We start from the raw sequence: 15465 nt of genomic DNA on the forward strand, positions 1-15465 counted from the left end.
GTAAGCAACATTAAAATAACCTTAGAACGCTTATACTTGGGACAAAAGAATTTAGAAATAAAAATTAGGGAATCTTGATGGTCATGATCTTTTTTTTCTTTTTTCCCGCGCAGAGTCAAGTTTTGAAATGAAATTAATAGTTTTTTTTTTCTGTGAGAGCTACAACCTGGACCGCATGAAAAGCTAGTACCTAGTTTTGTATTATGATTTCTTGTTTTCAGTCTAAGCAACCACTTTTGAAATGTCTCAGGCATGAGGTAGCAGTGATAGTAACTTACTCAATACAATACTAAAAAATGAAATGCCAGGGTTTAGAATTTCATAACCGGTTAATATTTGCACTATTCACTCCATAGATCGTAGTGACGTGTGCTGGCCATCTGCGGAAAGTAAACGCGCAAAACAGGGTTCGCTTCAATTATTTTATTTACCTTACAGACCCCCTTGAAGGGCTTTTACATAAATGATGGGTTACATAGTTATCAATAGCTAGCTACGTCATTGCTTTGAGATAAAAGCCATTGGAGCATCTGAAAGTAGAGTTTCAGTTCGCAACATTCAGAGAAACCGAAAGCAGAAAAGTTGAAGTAAGGGAAGTGGCCCGGAAAATCTAAGGTGTAAGGTGTTTGATTTACAAAGATATGGAAAAACTTGTGGAGGAAACAGAGGAGGTTGGCACTGCTGCGGCGAGCAGCGTGGCTTTCAAGAACAGAATGTCATTTCAGAAATGAAACTCTGATTGTATATAAATATGCAGAATGAACTAAGGTAGTATTACAATTTTGAATCGATTCGGGTACATCTCTTAGGTTTATTTCGCGCTAGTCCCAGATACAACCAGCCTGCTCATGTTTAGGTCTGTTACTGGTTCTGTAAGCCACAAGTTTTTTATTTTTTGTGGCGCATGACAAAGATGCCATTACACAAATTCTACAGATATTTTGGTAGATGATATGAGTGTCGTAATATGTGCTCGCCAAAGAATATTTCTGTACAGGATACTGTAGCCGGAGAAAACTCAAGTACGAAGCGGCGAAGTCACTTTAAAGGACCCTTTTGCAACGAGTCCTGTAGGCCTATTGTTTCACGTTTCGGCCGATCGCCTTTTATTTGCAAGAAGCACTTGGAGGACGCCATCTCCGAGTAGTTCCACTGGATCAAATAGTCCCTAAAGAAGATAAATAAATGGACATGGGCAGGGCACGCATTGTGGAGGCACGATAATCGATGGTCCTTAACAGTAAAGTAGTGGTTTCCAAGGGAAGGCAAGTGCAGCAGGGGGCGGCAGAAAGATAGGTGGGTGATGACATCAATAACTTTCGTGGATAGGATGATCCCAGCTTGCACTGTACAGGATTAAATGGAGAGACATCGGAAAGGTCTTCCGTTTGCAGTGGCCGTAGTGGGGCTGAAGATGCGAATGATGAACTGCGTTATGTGCCTCAAAGAGTTCAAAACGAAAAGGAATGTATTATTTTCGAACAAAATTAGCGTGCTAACAAAAGAAAATCAATGCAAGTGTGAATAAATATTCATTGATGTGGCAATCGAGCAGAACGAGAACAAACAATGGCTATGATACAGGGTTTGTATATACTATATATAACGACGTTTTATTGCTTCAAAAGATAGTCTCGCGAATTTATTGCGCAGTATTATTGAAACCTGGTGGCAGGCAGGAAAACCGAGGAGAGCGATCGAGACACTGCTCCGCGCTAGTGCACTTTTCCGACATCGTCTCTCGCCACAGCCGAGAGCTTCGCAGCTGCGTACCAGTTTCAGGGAAGGTGTGCGCTCAGAGGAGTGTTGTAAGCATTTATAGAGAAGGCCGGCCGCTTGCATTATGCTCGAAGTGGTCACTTAGTATAGTGACAGTTTCGCTGAATCCGACATATTCACTGCACCTCTCTACCACTCGCTGGGGCCGCGCTCAACGATCCAACGTGACGCGTTTCACTGCAGAACGCCGAGGAGGGCTGCATATATCGACGGTAAATCGTCTTTGCTTGAAGTAGGTATCGCTTTGTGTGCGCAGGTTGCGATATCACGCTACTGGCGACTGTATTAAGATTGCAAATCAACACAAATTAAAATGCGTGAACTCCGGGTAAACACTTGCAATTTCTGATATTGCATTACTGGACGTGATAAGTAAGCAGAGCTCTTTTGCGCCACCGGTAATGACAGGCCAAGAACTTGTTTTGTGCATAAAAAGCTAACGACTACCCAGGTATGCTCTGTGAATGATGTTACCACCCGAAATATGCGCGCATATATTTCTGCGTTTATTGCGAGAAGTACAGCTTCAGCTTCGTGCGACAACTTTTCCAACATGCTGATTTTTTTTTCGCGGCACAATTCTGAGGGGCACCCTCAGAAGTTTATATAGTTAACCTCTTGCATAACTTCTATGATGTTTGGTGTATGCTTCCAATAGAATCTGAGAGCACAATCCGCACATGCCAGCTGTATAGCTATTTCTCAACCTTGTGCGACAAGGAATTCAAATTCAAATTCAAAATTATTTAGCATCAACAATCATGTTACAAAACTCGTGATGCTACGGGGTGAAAGCCTGTAACGGCTTGACAAAGGCCAGCACCCCGTTCACAGAGCAATACAGCAGTGGACAAAAAGAGACAGCGAAGAAAAGCAATATACATATGGCGACGGCAATACATAATCATAAAAACACGTTAAGTGATCGGGCTAACATTACGGGTTCACAATTGCAAGTGTTAATGTCTTGAGTATTTACACATACACTGATTGATAAATCACTTTTTTTATTTATTGTTACCCTCAGGGTATAAACATTACAGAGGGGAGTGGGTTTTAATCAGTAAACAAACAAAAGATATGCACAGCAACAAAAACATACAAGTAATACTGTAAGTGACAGTTAAGTTTGGTTAAAAATGATCTAAACAAAGTCCCATAACACTTAATATAACACAATGAAAATCGTTTGAGTGTACACAGTGGTGAAATTAAATAATATCTGAACACACAGGAAAGAGGTAGGTTTTATACAATGTTAAGAAGAACTCGCATGGTCTATATTGCGCACGGCAGACTGAAATAACAAATTTTTTTTAATTGTTGCAACGGAAGAGGGAAGGCGGTTTCAGTCTTTAGATGTGCGGGGTATGAAAGAATCGGAGAAACATTTAGTGTTGCATGAATTTATGCCAACCTTGTGAGCGTGGTCAATGCGTGATGATACATATGAAGGCGGAATGAGCAATTTATCGTGTAAGTCATCATGGCAAAATATCTTATGAAAGAGGCATAACCGTGCATGCTTTCGACGAAATGTGAGGGGTAGCAGATTGAGATTAGATTTCATTGAGGATACACTAGCGGTGCGGTGATAATTAGAGAAGATGAAACGAGCTGCATTATTTTGAATCATTTCTAGCTGGTTAATGAGATCAGTAGTGCCCGGGTCCCAAACTGAAGATGCGTATTCAAGTTGCGAACGAACTAACGTTTTGTAAAAGAGAAGCTTGGTGCTAGAAGGGGCCGAGCGAAAGTTCCGTTTTAAGTAGCCTAGCATGCGGTTAGCTTTGTTGACAATGAATTCGACATGACTGTTCCAGCTAAGGTTAGAAGCGATATGAATGCCAAGGTACTTGTATGACGCTACTGATTCGAGAGCTACATTGTTAAGGTGATACGTAGGTGAGTTGCTAGATGACCTTGATACGCGCAGGAATTTGCACTTGTTAGCGTTTAGCGTCATTTGCCATGCTTTGCACCAAGAGGAGATGTTGTTAATGTCAGGTTGAATTGCGCGTACGTCATCGTCGGTTATTATTTCACGGAAAAGGACGCAGTCATCTGCAAATAAGTGAATTGATGATGTAACAGAATCAGGCAGGTCATTAATGAATATTAAGAAGAGTAAGGGCCCAAGCACGGTACCTTGAGGAACGCCAGAAAGAACGGGGTGTAAATGTGAGTTAGTTCCATTAGTTGCTACAAACAGCTGACGGTCTGTTAAAAAGCACTCTAGCCATTTTAGTACGTCAGTATCGAGCCCTATCATGCGCAGTTTTAGTAGCAAAAGCCGGTGACAAACTTTATCAAAAGCCTTGGCGAAATCTAAAAATATGCAATCTGCAGTGGAACGATGATCAAGAATTGCATGCAATTTATGAGTAAAGAGAACAAGTTGCGTTTCACATGAATATGACTTACGAAAACCGTGTTGTGCATGATGAAAAAACGAGTTTGACTCTAAGAAATTTGCTATATGTGAAAAAAGAATGTGTTCTAGGATCTTACAGGGGATGCTGGTGATTGAAATAGGCCGGTAGTTGTAAGGTGAGTGCTTGTTTCCAGATTTATGTACTGGAATCACCTTCCCTATCTTCCAGTCGGCCGGCATCGCGCTATTTTCTAGAGACTGCTGAAATAATTTAGAAAGAATAATGGAGGAATATATCTTAGTGCTTTTCAGAAATTTTGAGTTAATACAGTCGATGCCGGCGGCTGAAAATGGTTTCAGGCCGTCAATGATTTTGGCGATTCCATCCGGGTTGACAATAACAGGATACATTGGCAGATAATTATGGGCGCAACAATAAGGTAAGTCGTTTGGCAGGGATTTCGTGAAGTAGCTGGAGAAGACATCATTTAATACAGTGGAGCATTCATCGTCAGGAACAGGTTCGTCATTAGCGCTTGTTAAAATAATTTTAGACCGGTCTGTAGGATTGATAACTTTCCAGAACTTATTAGGATTATCTATCAATATATCGGGTAAAGTCTTTGCAAGAAACATTTTTTTAGCATTTTTAACTGCTGAAATATAAGCGTCGTTTGCAGTACGATATAAAGACCAACGAAACTGACTACATGAGGTGTTAGCAAGCCGGTATAAGCGCTTCTTCCGGTTAGATAAGCGCCTAATGTATGAGTTATACCAAGGCGCCTTTGGATTATACGAGATATTTCGGATGGGAATAAATCGATTGATAAGCTCGGTAACCTTATTATTGAAGAGTGTCCAGTTCGTTTCAACAGAGCGTTGCTCGAAGCCTTCTAGGAACTTTGTTAAAAATAGGCTTAGCACACTGTTGATTTGGGTAAAATCTGCACGGTGATAATTGCGCAGTGTTTTAGTTGTCTTTACTCTCTTTTGTTTGGGTATGTTAATAGTAAAATTCAATGCAAGATGGTCACTCAGCCCTGGCAGGTATATTATTTCTGAACATAGTTCAGGGCTCGAGCACAGGACTAAATCTAATATATTAGCAGTGGTGTCCGTTATTCGGGTAGGTTGTGTAACTATTTGCGCGAGGTTAAAGCACGAACAAAAATCTGTGAATTCCTTGGAAGTAGAGGAAGTTGAATTAATAGAAGCAGTACTCACTGACCAATCAATGCCAGGAAGATTAAAATCGCCCAGTAAAAATATAGGTGTTGTCGGAAATCGTGTAGTTACGATGTTGATACTGTCATGAAGCTCAGAGACAAACGTCGACGATGCGTTTGGTGCGCGATAACAAGCCCCTATAATGAATTGACGGTGCGTTAGTTTCAGATACACCCATATTATCTCTAATCCGGTCGTGACATTAAGGGCGAAAGATTCGAAATTTTTGTTAATGGCTATAAGGACGCCACCGCCTTGCCTTGCATTCCTATCACAACGATAAAATTGAAATTTGTTAGGTGAGTCAAGGATTTCGCTGTCACGAATGTGCCCATGAAGCCATGTTTCGGTTAGTACTAAGATATCAGCAGAGCATGAATCAACAAGAGATGAAAGTTCAGTTCTTTTCCTGATTGCGCTTCTTATGTTGGTATACAAGACGGACACGTCTGTTGGGGGAAGGTGGCAACCACTGCCCCTATGAAACCGCTAATCACAAGATAACGGATGTTGTTCCTTGGAAGAGGCAGGCGGGGGTGCAAGACTAGGAAGCGGGTTACAGGTGACAGAACGTTTTGGGCTAGTGTAGGGTAACTCAGATATAACATCTGTAATAGGATTGTACGTAAAGCACTTGTTATCGATGACTAGCTTATTGTACTTAAGCTTGAAAAATGGCAAGTTTGGTAGGGATTTAGCATATTCGATCAGCCTCTTCCTAGTTTCACGAGTCGCTGGTGAAAAATCCTCAGTTATGCTGATTTCGTTTTCTTTTAGTTTCGCTTTTAACTGCAGAACTTTTTCCTTTGACTTGTGGCTGGCGAATTTTACTATAACGGGGCGGTTACGGGAGGGGCGGTGTTGTCCTATTCTATGCGCGCGCTGAATGTCAGCTGAAGTTATCTGGTTACCGAGCAAGTGTAGCACCTTCTCTTCGGTCTGTGCCCATGTTTCGGTTTCATCAGGAATTCTATGAAATAGCAAGTTGTCTCGCCGGCTTCTGTCCTCGAGCTCGTTCATACGCGATTGCAAAAGCTCGTTTTGTTTCCTAAGATCGTTGATAGTGTGTTCCATATTTTCTTTAAGACTGTCTATGGCTTCCACCTTGCGCTCAACGCCCGCAAGCCTGCTGCCCAAGTTCCCGATAACCGATTCGATTTTTTGCTGACCTTGACGGACTTCTTCAATACTTTTTTTCATTTCAAGATTACTGGCTGTTATTGAAGCAGACTGGTCCTGTAGCACTTGGAGGATGCGCAGTATTTCGTCGTTTTGTGAGGTTACTTCTGAAGTATTAGCCGTAGACGGTTTGACTTTATCGGGGGGGGGGGGGGGGGGGGGGCTATCTTTCGAATCTTGACGGATAACATGGCGTGTCGAGGGGCCGGGGTTTTCTTCGACATCTCCCGACATCAATAACAGAAGGCAATTGTTTAGACAGTCTGATAATATATGAGAGAAAACCCCTGGGCACGGGAACAGCAACAGGCAACGATTTGCGTTCTTTTTTGCGCATACAGAAATACAGTTACGCACCTGGAGCAGTAGAACAGGGTGTTTGTCAGACATGGCTGGCGCCGTGCTGTCCGCGTGCCCACTGAAGGATGCAGGGCGTTGCTGTCGGTTTATATCCGGCGGTCCCCAGTGTGTAGATGATGATGCAGCTTGCCACGTGAAGAAACGGCTGTCGGGGATTGCCAGGAGCGCTTCTGCGTCGCCTGGCGGCAGAGGGATGTCAGCCTTTAGTTGAACGGGGTTGGCCGCAGGATAGCGGCTTTCGATGAAGCAGTTGGGATTGGGTCGACTGCCGAGCTGGAAGCCACCGTGCACCAAGACAGAAAGCAGGACCTGGAGCAGTAGAACAGGGTGTTTGTCAGACATGGCTGGCGCCGTGCTGTCCGCGTGCCCACTGAAGGGTGCAGGGCGTTGTTGTCGGTTTATATCCGGCGGTCCCCAGTGTGTAGATGATGATGCAGCTTGCCACGTGAAGAAACGGCTATCGGGGATTGCCAGGAGCGCTTCTGCGTCGCCTGGCGGCAGAGGGATGTCAGCCTGTAGTTGAACGGGGTTGGCCGCAGGATAGCGGCTTTCGATGAAGCAGTTGGGTTTGGGTCGACTGCCGAGCTGGAAGCCACCGTGCACCAAGACAGAAAGCAGGACCTGGAGCAGTAGAACAGGGTGTTTGTCAGACATGGCTGGCGCCGTGCTGTCCGCGTGCCCACGTGTTATCAGAAGACTTAAGAGCGTGTGGTAGTGTGTACATCAGCATTAGGCGGCCATAGTTAGTACGGGTGTGAGGAATCTTCCATTTCTGACTGCTTCGTGTGCTATATGCTTTCGCAAATGGAGACAGGGTCGCAAGGTTTTCAAGGAAAGGGTCATTATTTAGATGAAAGACATGATGACATTTTAACAGAAGTGCATTGAACAGGTTCGATAATGGTTGTAATCTAAGCTCATCAAAAAAAGGTTTTGTATGTGCGTCATTGGGTTCATTTGAAATAATTCTTAGCTTTATTCTGCAGTCGATAAATTTTGGACAAGTTTGTGTACGTTGTTGTGCCCCATATTAAGTAGCAATACGATAATGTGGATGCGAAAAGAGTTATACAAAAGTAATTTAATGTGCTTAGGCAGAAAGTAACGAAAACGTGCAAGAATACCAACTATTCGGGATAGTTTGGAGTGAACGAGGTCAGTGTGTGCGTTCCACTGCATATTCTTATGAAAAAGAGCACCTAATGTTTTTATTACTGGTACCACCTCTATGACTGACAGACCAAGTGGTTGCAGGACAATATTTGAATTAACTCGTTTATTTTTAGGGCGAAAAAGAACTGATTTTGTCTTCGAGACGTTTATAGTTAAGGAATTATTTAGACACCAAGTGTTCAATACATAAAGCACTGCATTCGCTTTCTTTACAAGCGGGGTAAACTGTGATGGGAGAAAAATAAGCTTGTGTCATCGGCATAAATAATAAATGATGTATTTAAATCTATGTTAACAAGGTCATTAATATATAGGTTGAAAAGTAGGGGCCCGAGAATACTTCCCTGCGGAACGCCATGTAGCAATGGTTTGAAGCTGGAGCAAGAGTTATTTATGTGCACCCTTTGTTGGCGGTATTGTAGGTAGGATTTAATAAGAGAAAGGAAACAGCCTCTGAAACGATAATATTCCAATTTTGTTAATAGTGTAACGTGATTTATTTTTTCAAATGCCTTTGAATAGTCTATGAAAATTCCAAGTGAATACAATTGGCGTTCAAAGGCGTTAAGAATGATTTCTTTTTGCACTAGCAAGGCGCTTTCTGTGGAGCGTTTTTTTGGTGAACCCAAACTGATACGCTGTCATAATCTGATGCTTGGTTAAGAATCAGCTCATTCGTACGTGTATTAGCTTCGCAACGACCTTGGAGAATACAGGGAGTATTGAAATTGGCCGGTAGTTAGACATGTTACATTTCTCACCACCTTTAAAAATGGCAGTAACTTTGGCCACTTGGAGCCGGCGAGGAAATTGGCCGCATGGAAATATTTGATTAATTTTGTACTCTAAAACAGGGACTATAATAGTAGCAGCATGATTAAGTGGCCGAATCTCCAAACCATCTACATCAGTACTGGTAGTATTGTTTAGAGATAATTTTTTTATTTTATTTATGTACATACTGCAGACCATGGCTAGGTCCAAGCAGGAAGGGCAGGTGCACAAAAAGCAAAATTATAGCAACAAAAATACAACAATACAGCAAAGCTAATGTAGTAAAACAAACAATACAGCAATGCAAGACAAAGCAGAAAAAATACATAATACGCAATATCAAAGATGGCTGAGGAACGCGTCTGATTTTCAGGGTTGATTAGGTTCGGTTAGTGAGTTCCAGTCGGATATGGTGCGTGGGAAAAAGGAAAACTTGAACGAGTTAGTCCGGGCAAAATATGGTTTTAAAAGAGCTTTGTGATAGTGTCGTGTATTCCGTGTTGGCATTGAGGAAAGATAAGCAGAAGGGTCAAGTCTGAGTTTATTGTTAAGAAGTAATGAAAGAAAATCTAAACGAAAAATTCGTCTTCTTACCTGTAGTTCTTCAATACCGTTAGCATGCATCAAGTCTGAGGGGGAGTCAGTGGGTAGATATTTTGAATATATGAATCTAATTGCTTTCCTTTGAATGTTCTCGAGCTTTCTTATGTTAGACTTAGTGTACGGGTCCCAAATTATGCAAGCATATTCAAGCTTGGGTCTAATTAGAGTATTGTAACCTAAGAGCTTAACGTTAGCGGGGGCGTTTCGAAGTTTATGCCTTATATAACAGAGCTTACGGAATGCGAGTGAACAGATGTTATCTATGTGAGAGTTCCAAGAAAGGTTATTAGTAAGTGTTACACCCAAGTACTTTACGGACGCTACTTGTTGCAATGGTGATGATTCTAATTTATATGCATATTGTAAAGCGTTTATCTTGTTAGTTATGCGAAGAGAAACGCTTTTATCTGCGTTCAGTGTCATGTCCCAGCGCTTGCACCACTGTACAATATTAGTAAGCGTATTTTGTAGGTCACTCTGATCGTTTTCAATGCTAACATCGCGAAATAAGACACAGTCATCAGCATATAATCGAATATGTACGCCAGGGCAAACTTCACGGATGATGTCGTTAATGTATATTAGAAAGAGTAGTGGACCCAGTACGCTTCCCTGTGGCACACCCGATGTGACTGGGAGACAGCCAGACTGGTGCCGACCTATTGAAACATGTTGACTCCGGTTGGTTAAATAATCATTTATCCAGGAAATAAAAATAGGCGGAAGTCCAATAGTTTTTAGTTTTAGAATTAGGCTGTGGTGTGGAACTTTGTCAAACGCTTTACTGAAATCTAGAAAGATCGCGTCAATCTGGCTGTTATTGTCAAGTGATGCCGCAAATGAATGGATAACTGAAAGTAGTTGAGTTACTGTGGAAAACCCTTTGCGAAAACCATGCTGGTAATCTGTCAGAATGTTGTTGCGATCTAAGAATTCATTAATGCTAGTTGCGACAATATGTTCCATTAATTTGCAGCAAGATGACGTTAAGGATATAGGTCGATAATTGGTCACCTGAAGGCGGTCGCCTTTTTTAAATACAGGTACGACTCGGGCTATCTTCCAGTCCTCAGGTACACACCCGGTTAACAATGACGCGCGAAATATAATAACCAAAAACCTGGCCAGAGATTCAGCATACCTCCGAAGAAAACCGTTAGGAATATCGTCGGGCCCTGGGGATGATTTAGTTTTCAGGTTTAGTAACATTGAAACGACACCATCATACGAGATGAAGTTAACTTCAGATGGATGTGCTGAAGTTGTGCTTGGTGCATCGTGCGGTTTTGGTTGAGAAAATACACTGTGAAAGTAATCGTTAAAATGGTGAGCAATGGCAGGCTGATTGGTAACCGTTGTACCGTTGATAGTCATTTCTGATATAGGGGCTTTTTTGTCGCTAATGTGGCGCCAGAATTTACCCGGGTCGTTTTTTATGAAGTTCGGCAGAGTTGTTTTGAAATAATAATCTTTTGAACGGCGTACAGCAAGGGCGAGGCTTTCTCTTAAATGGTTGATTGTGCTCTGCTGTGCGCGATGCTTTTTTAGCCTTTTGATTCGGCGTCTGAGATGAATGATACTGCGTGTCATCCAAGGCGTCTGCTTGCGAATGTTTTTGTATTTTACAGGTATGAAATTTGTAAGGCAATAGTGACACATTTTCTTAAACTGATTCCAGAGTGCGCAGGCGTCGGTTCCATCAAATTCGACAATGCATGTTTCAAGATGCTCAATAACTGAGGCGTCATCGGCACGTGTGAAGTCCATGATACGATGTGCGTTACATGTTTTTGTCTTGGCAAGCGGTTTTATGGGAATGAAAACACTAACAAGATGATGATCTGAAAGTCCTGGTGCGACAGACACGTTGCAATCATGGAAAACATAGGGAACAAATGCAAGATCCAACACTGAATTACTCATGCGAAATTCGCGGGTTGGCTCGCGAACCACTTGACACAAGTTGTGCGTGAACATAATGTCGAATACAATATCAACGTTTTTTTTGTACCCGGAACATGGCTGCAGACGTTCCCAGTCAACGCCAGGTAAGTTGAAATCACCGAATAGCAATATTTTACTCTTTTTGTACTTTGACATGTGAACTTGTAACTTAGTTAGATAATCTTGTGTTACATTAGGAGGCCTGTAAACCGCATACAAAATAAAGCAATGTCCCCAGCAAAACAGTTTCATGCAAAGGCACTCAAGATCAGGCACATCTTCTAGCGAAACAGCCTGTATATTATTTTTGATTAGTACTGCAACTCCTCCACCTCTCGAGGGCCTATCCTTGCGAAATACCTTGTACGAGGGTGGAAAGATGAGGTCATCGGTAATCTCGCTGTGCAGCCAAGTTTCTGTTATAACCGCAACGTGAGGGTCATGTTGTAGGAGAAGGATTTCAAGCTGCTCGGTTTTATTGGCTACGCTTCGAGCGTTAACATTAATTATTCGGAGATGCTTATTCACTGTCACTGTAGCAATTCCTTTGTCACCTCTATTACGTTTATGTTTGGGAAATCGGTATTTAGAAGCAGAGACCTTTTCATGGTTTAGAATTGCGTGATCTAAGGAGTTGACTGCACCACTGAAGGCGTTAAGGGTCGTGTCTGTTTCGTACGATAGTTTTTTCGCAAAGGCACCTTGTCGTTCTTTTCATAGTCCCAAACGTAGGCTTGACTGTTGATAAAAATTTTGTCGAAAACTAATGAAACTTTGTCGCCTTTATCGCGGTTCGGCTTGGTACTGTTCCAGAGATTTCTTCTTATGTCTCTTGTTTTATATGAAAAGTCTTCACCGATCGATATACCACTGTCTTTCAGTTTACGTCCTTGCTTTAAAATTTCGGTTTTTTGACGAGAGTCCAGGAGCTTGAATATAACAGGCCTAGTTTTGTTCTCTGCAGGTTTTCCCAAACGATGAATGCGCTCTATGGTAACTGGTGCGAGTTCAAGTTTGTCTTGAATGATCTTTTGGTTAACATCACGCTCCAGGGACTCAGAAGTCTCGTCTTCTTCTTCTTTGAAGCCGTAAACAATTAAGTTCGATCTACGGCTGCGGTTTTCCAAGTCATCTATTCTGTTTTCCAGGTTTTGAATTACACGATTCATAGATTCGAGCTGGTCTTGACAGAGAACGATTTTGGCTTCCAGTCTCGATACTGCGTCTAGTTTAGTTTCTATGTCAGTCAACCGTTTTTCTTTTATCTCTTTGATGTCTGCAGCTATATCTTCCAGTTGTTTAGAAAGTTGTGCATTATTGGGACCCGGATTTGTTTCAATATCACCATCCAGCACTAACAATTCTTTCAAGTACAGAGCAACTCGATAGAAGAACCAACACATCCGTGGGCACGGCAGCAGAAATAGAAAGGGATCACTAGAACGAATACATTTTGCGTAGCGTTTCCTCACCTGCGGAATGAAGAGGAACGGATTACGTGACCACATCCCTGAAATGCCACCGTGCCCAGTGGGCGCGCCGGTCCTGAGTGGGTCATTTATAGGCTGGTGATGTGGTGGCGCTGTTCCTGGGTCATGCACGCTGTCATCGGTGCGTGTAGCCGCTGACTGTCTTATCATGAAATTCCAGGGCGTCGGATGAAGCACAGGATCCACGTGAAAGGCGGTGATGTTCTGGATGACGAACTCCTTTTCATGCACAGGCGGCCCGGCGAAGCAGCTGGCGATGGCCAACAGCACACCGATCCACAACTGCGGAATGAAGAGGAACGGATTACGTGACCACATCCCTGAAATGCCACCGTGCCCAGTGGGCGCGCCGGTCCTGAGTGGGTCATTTATAGGCTGGTGATGTGGTGGCGCTGTTCCTGGGTCATGCACGCTGTCATCGGTGCGTGTAGCCGCTGACTGTCTTATCATGAAATTCCAGGGCGTCGGATGAAGCACAGGATCCACGTGAAAGGCGGTGATGTTCTGGATGACGAACTCCTTTTCATGCACAGGCGGCCCGGCGAAGCAGCTGGCGATGGCCAACAGCACACCGATCCACAACTGCGGAATGAAGAGGAACGGATTACGTGACCACATCCCTGAAATGCCACCGTGCCCAGTGATAGTAGACACAACCTCATCTGCAGTTACTGGAAATAAAAATGCAGTCTCATCTGTTGGTTGGGGCATAAAGTTCATGCAGCTTGGGTCATGATGGCTATTTCCCACAGATGTGAAGTTTCAGGATACCACTGCTGATGACACGGTAGATGGTTTCGTCCCTGAAAATTTGTCACATGCTATGCACACTTTCAATAAGCTTTTTTTTTTCGTGCAAGCTCTAGATATTCCTTTCAATGGCCTCCAGAGTCTATCATACCAAACGTATCTATCATACTAAAAGTATGCGAAATCACCTTCTTTCATGGATGACCTTGGATGCTCCAGTTCTGTAAAGGTCATAACAATCTGAACGCAGTCTAAACGCAGCTAGTGAACCCATAAAGAAAGAAGTGGCAATTCCAGAAGTACGCAATAAATACAGACAGCAGATAGCGAGTGCTATGTTGCGCAAAAATATCTAAGATAGCGTAATCCTATTCGTGAATACTCATCGCTTGCTCACCATGCATACTGTAGTAAAAACAAACTATGTACGCCACCAGTGATATCTTTAGGGCAGATGATTTGCATTTAAGCCAGTGAGCCATGGAGTGAAGTAATAAATGCACCAATAAAGCTATAAACTTCTGCAAGGTGAGAACTTTTGTGCCAGCCTTTGAGGTACCTGTGGTATCTAAAGATGCAGTCAGCGCTCAACAAGTAGCTCAAAGGCAGACCATGTCGACGAAGACTTTGAGCACGAGTGTACATAACTGTCGCCTGTCAAGTGTAGTATTTCGAATACAGCATTTTTTACCACTGTAAAGGCTCAAGAGGCGGTTTTGTGCTTCAAGGTAAAAATAAAGCCTATGCAAGGGCAAGCTGGTCTATCAGATGTGAGAGACACCAACGAATACTGGAGTAAAATACTGCAAACATGTAGAGGCGTGCTGTTATAACAAAAGTATGCGTCTAGAATGTTTTGCTTGATCACCATTCCTTTTCATTCGCCGTCCGTGCCGACATTGAGGCGAGGACATTCGGCCGCCGAGTATAGTTTGAAGATCTAGTCGCAGTGATTACAAGTATACTTCAGCGGCGTAGAAATGTAGAATCATCCTAGTAGCGTTTGACGCTGGTAGATAGCAATGGCCTGGGGTGGCTGATGTCAGTTTTTTTACCACTACACGACATTTCGTGACCACAATCAAGCTTCGGGATGATAAACCTCGACACATGCGGTAAGTGCTCCTTAGTGCACACTGGGCATATTCGATTTTCCAATCTCAGACTACTTGCTGACAGGTCTCGGCTTCCGCTCTGAGAGGAAACACCGTCATGGTCACATGAACTACTTGCCAGCGGCTGCTTGCGGACTCGCCGCCGGAGCCGGGCTCCCCCTCGGTAACCGTACCAGGCCGCTGTCATCTGCAAGCAGCCGACTCAAGCCATAGCCACCACGACGCAGAAGCAACGTCGTGCGTTAGATCGCGATCACTGACTCGATTTGAAGACCATACTTCCAGCTTACCGTAGGGTGCATTACAGAACTCAGCTTCGGGGGTATGCTCGCCACTACTGCTTTCGGTGAAGTCCGTACATAGTAGCCCAACTCGCTGCGGATAGGCAGATAGCCGAAAGTCTGCGCAAAAATGTTGACAGCAAGCGCTATAACTGCTCCTGCATACGAGTGGTTCACCTGCGATGCTATCGGGTAAGCGCGCAGACAGCATATCACAAAACAAGGAAACAATAACCTCTCGACGACACGAGCAAACAATACGCGCTCGCAGCTCCGAAGGCGCTCCGTTTGTGGTGGATTTCAAGAAAATAGAACGGAGATGCAAGAACAACAAGTCTTCCGATGGCTCAGAGAGTAGCTACGGAGTTCATGTGAAAGTTTAACGCTCGGTATGGTCCTGCAAGAACAGGGAA

The 15465-nt window shown here is 43.3% G+C and overlaps 2 protein-coding genes and 1 pseudogene across 2 annotated transcripts in view; 1 reads left to right on the forward strand and 2 right to left on the reverse strand.

Moving 5' to 3' along the window:
- Positions 1-15233, reverse strand: part of LOC149327126 (P-selectin-like) — a 73048-nt gene extending 57815 nt beyond the window's left edge. Inside the window, exon 1 of the mRNA XM_089564472.1 lies at positions 15062-15233. The gene's annotated coding sequence lies outside the window, so the exon portion shown is untranslated. The remainder of the gene's footprint in view (positions 1-15061) is intronic.
- Positions 1-15465, forward strand: part of LOC149327124 (alpha-tocopherol transfer protein-like) — a 563535-nt pseudogene that overhangs the window by 243991 nt on the left and 304079 nt on the right.
- On the reverse strand, positions 12043-13538 carry LOC149327127 (uncharacterized). The gene has a single exon (XM_089562941.1). The coding sequence runs from the start codon at positions 13522-13524 to the stop codon at positions 12043-12045; it is 1482 nt and encodes a 493-aa protein (XP_089419067.1). The 5' UTR covers positions 13525-13538.

The sequence above is a fragment of the Amblyomma mixtum genome, chromosome 10 (assembly GCF_055824585.1).
Source record: "Amblyomma mixtum isolate Tamu chromosome 10, ASM5582458v1, whole genome shotgun sequence".
Classification (NCBI taxonomy): domain Eukaryota; kingdom Metazoa; phylum Arthropoda; class Arachnida; order Ixodida; family Ixodidae; genus Amblyomma; species Amblyomma mixtum.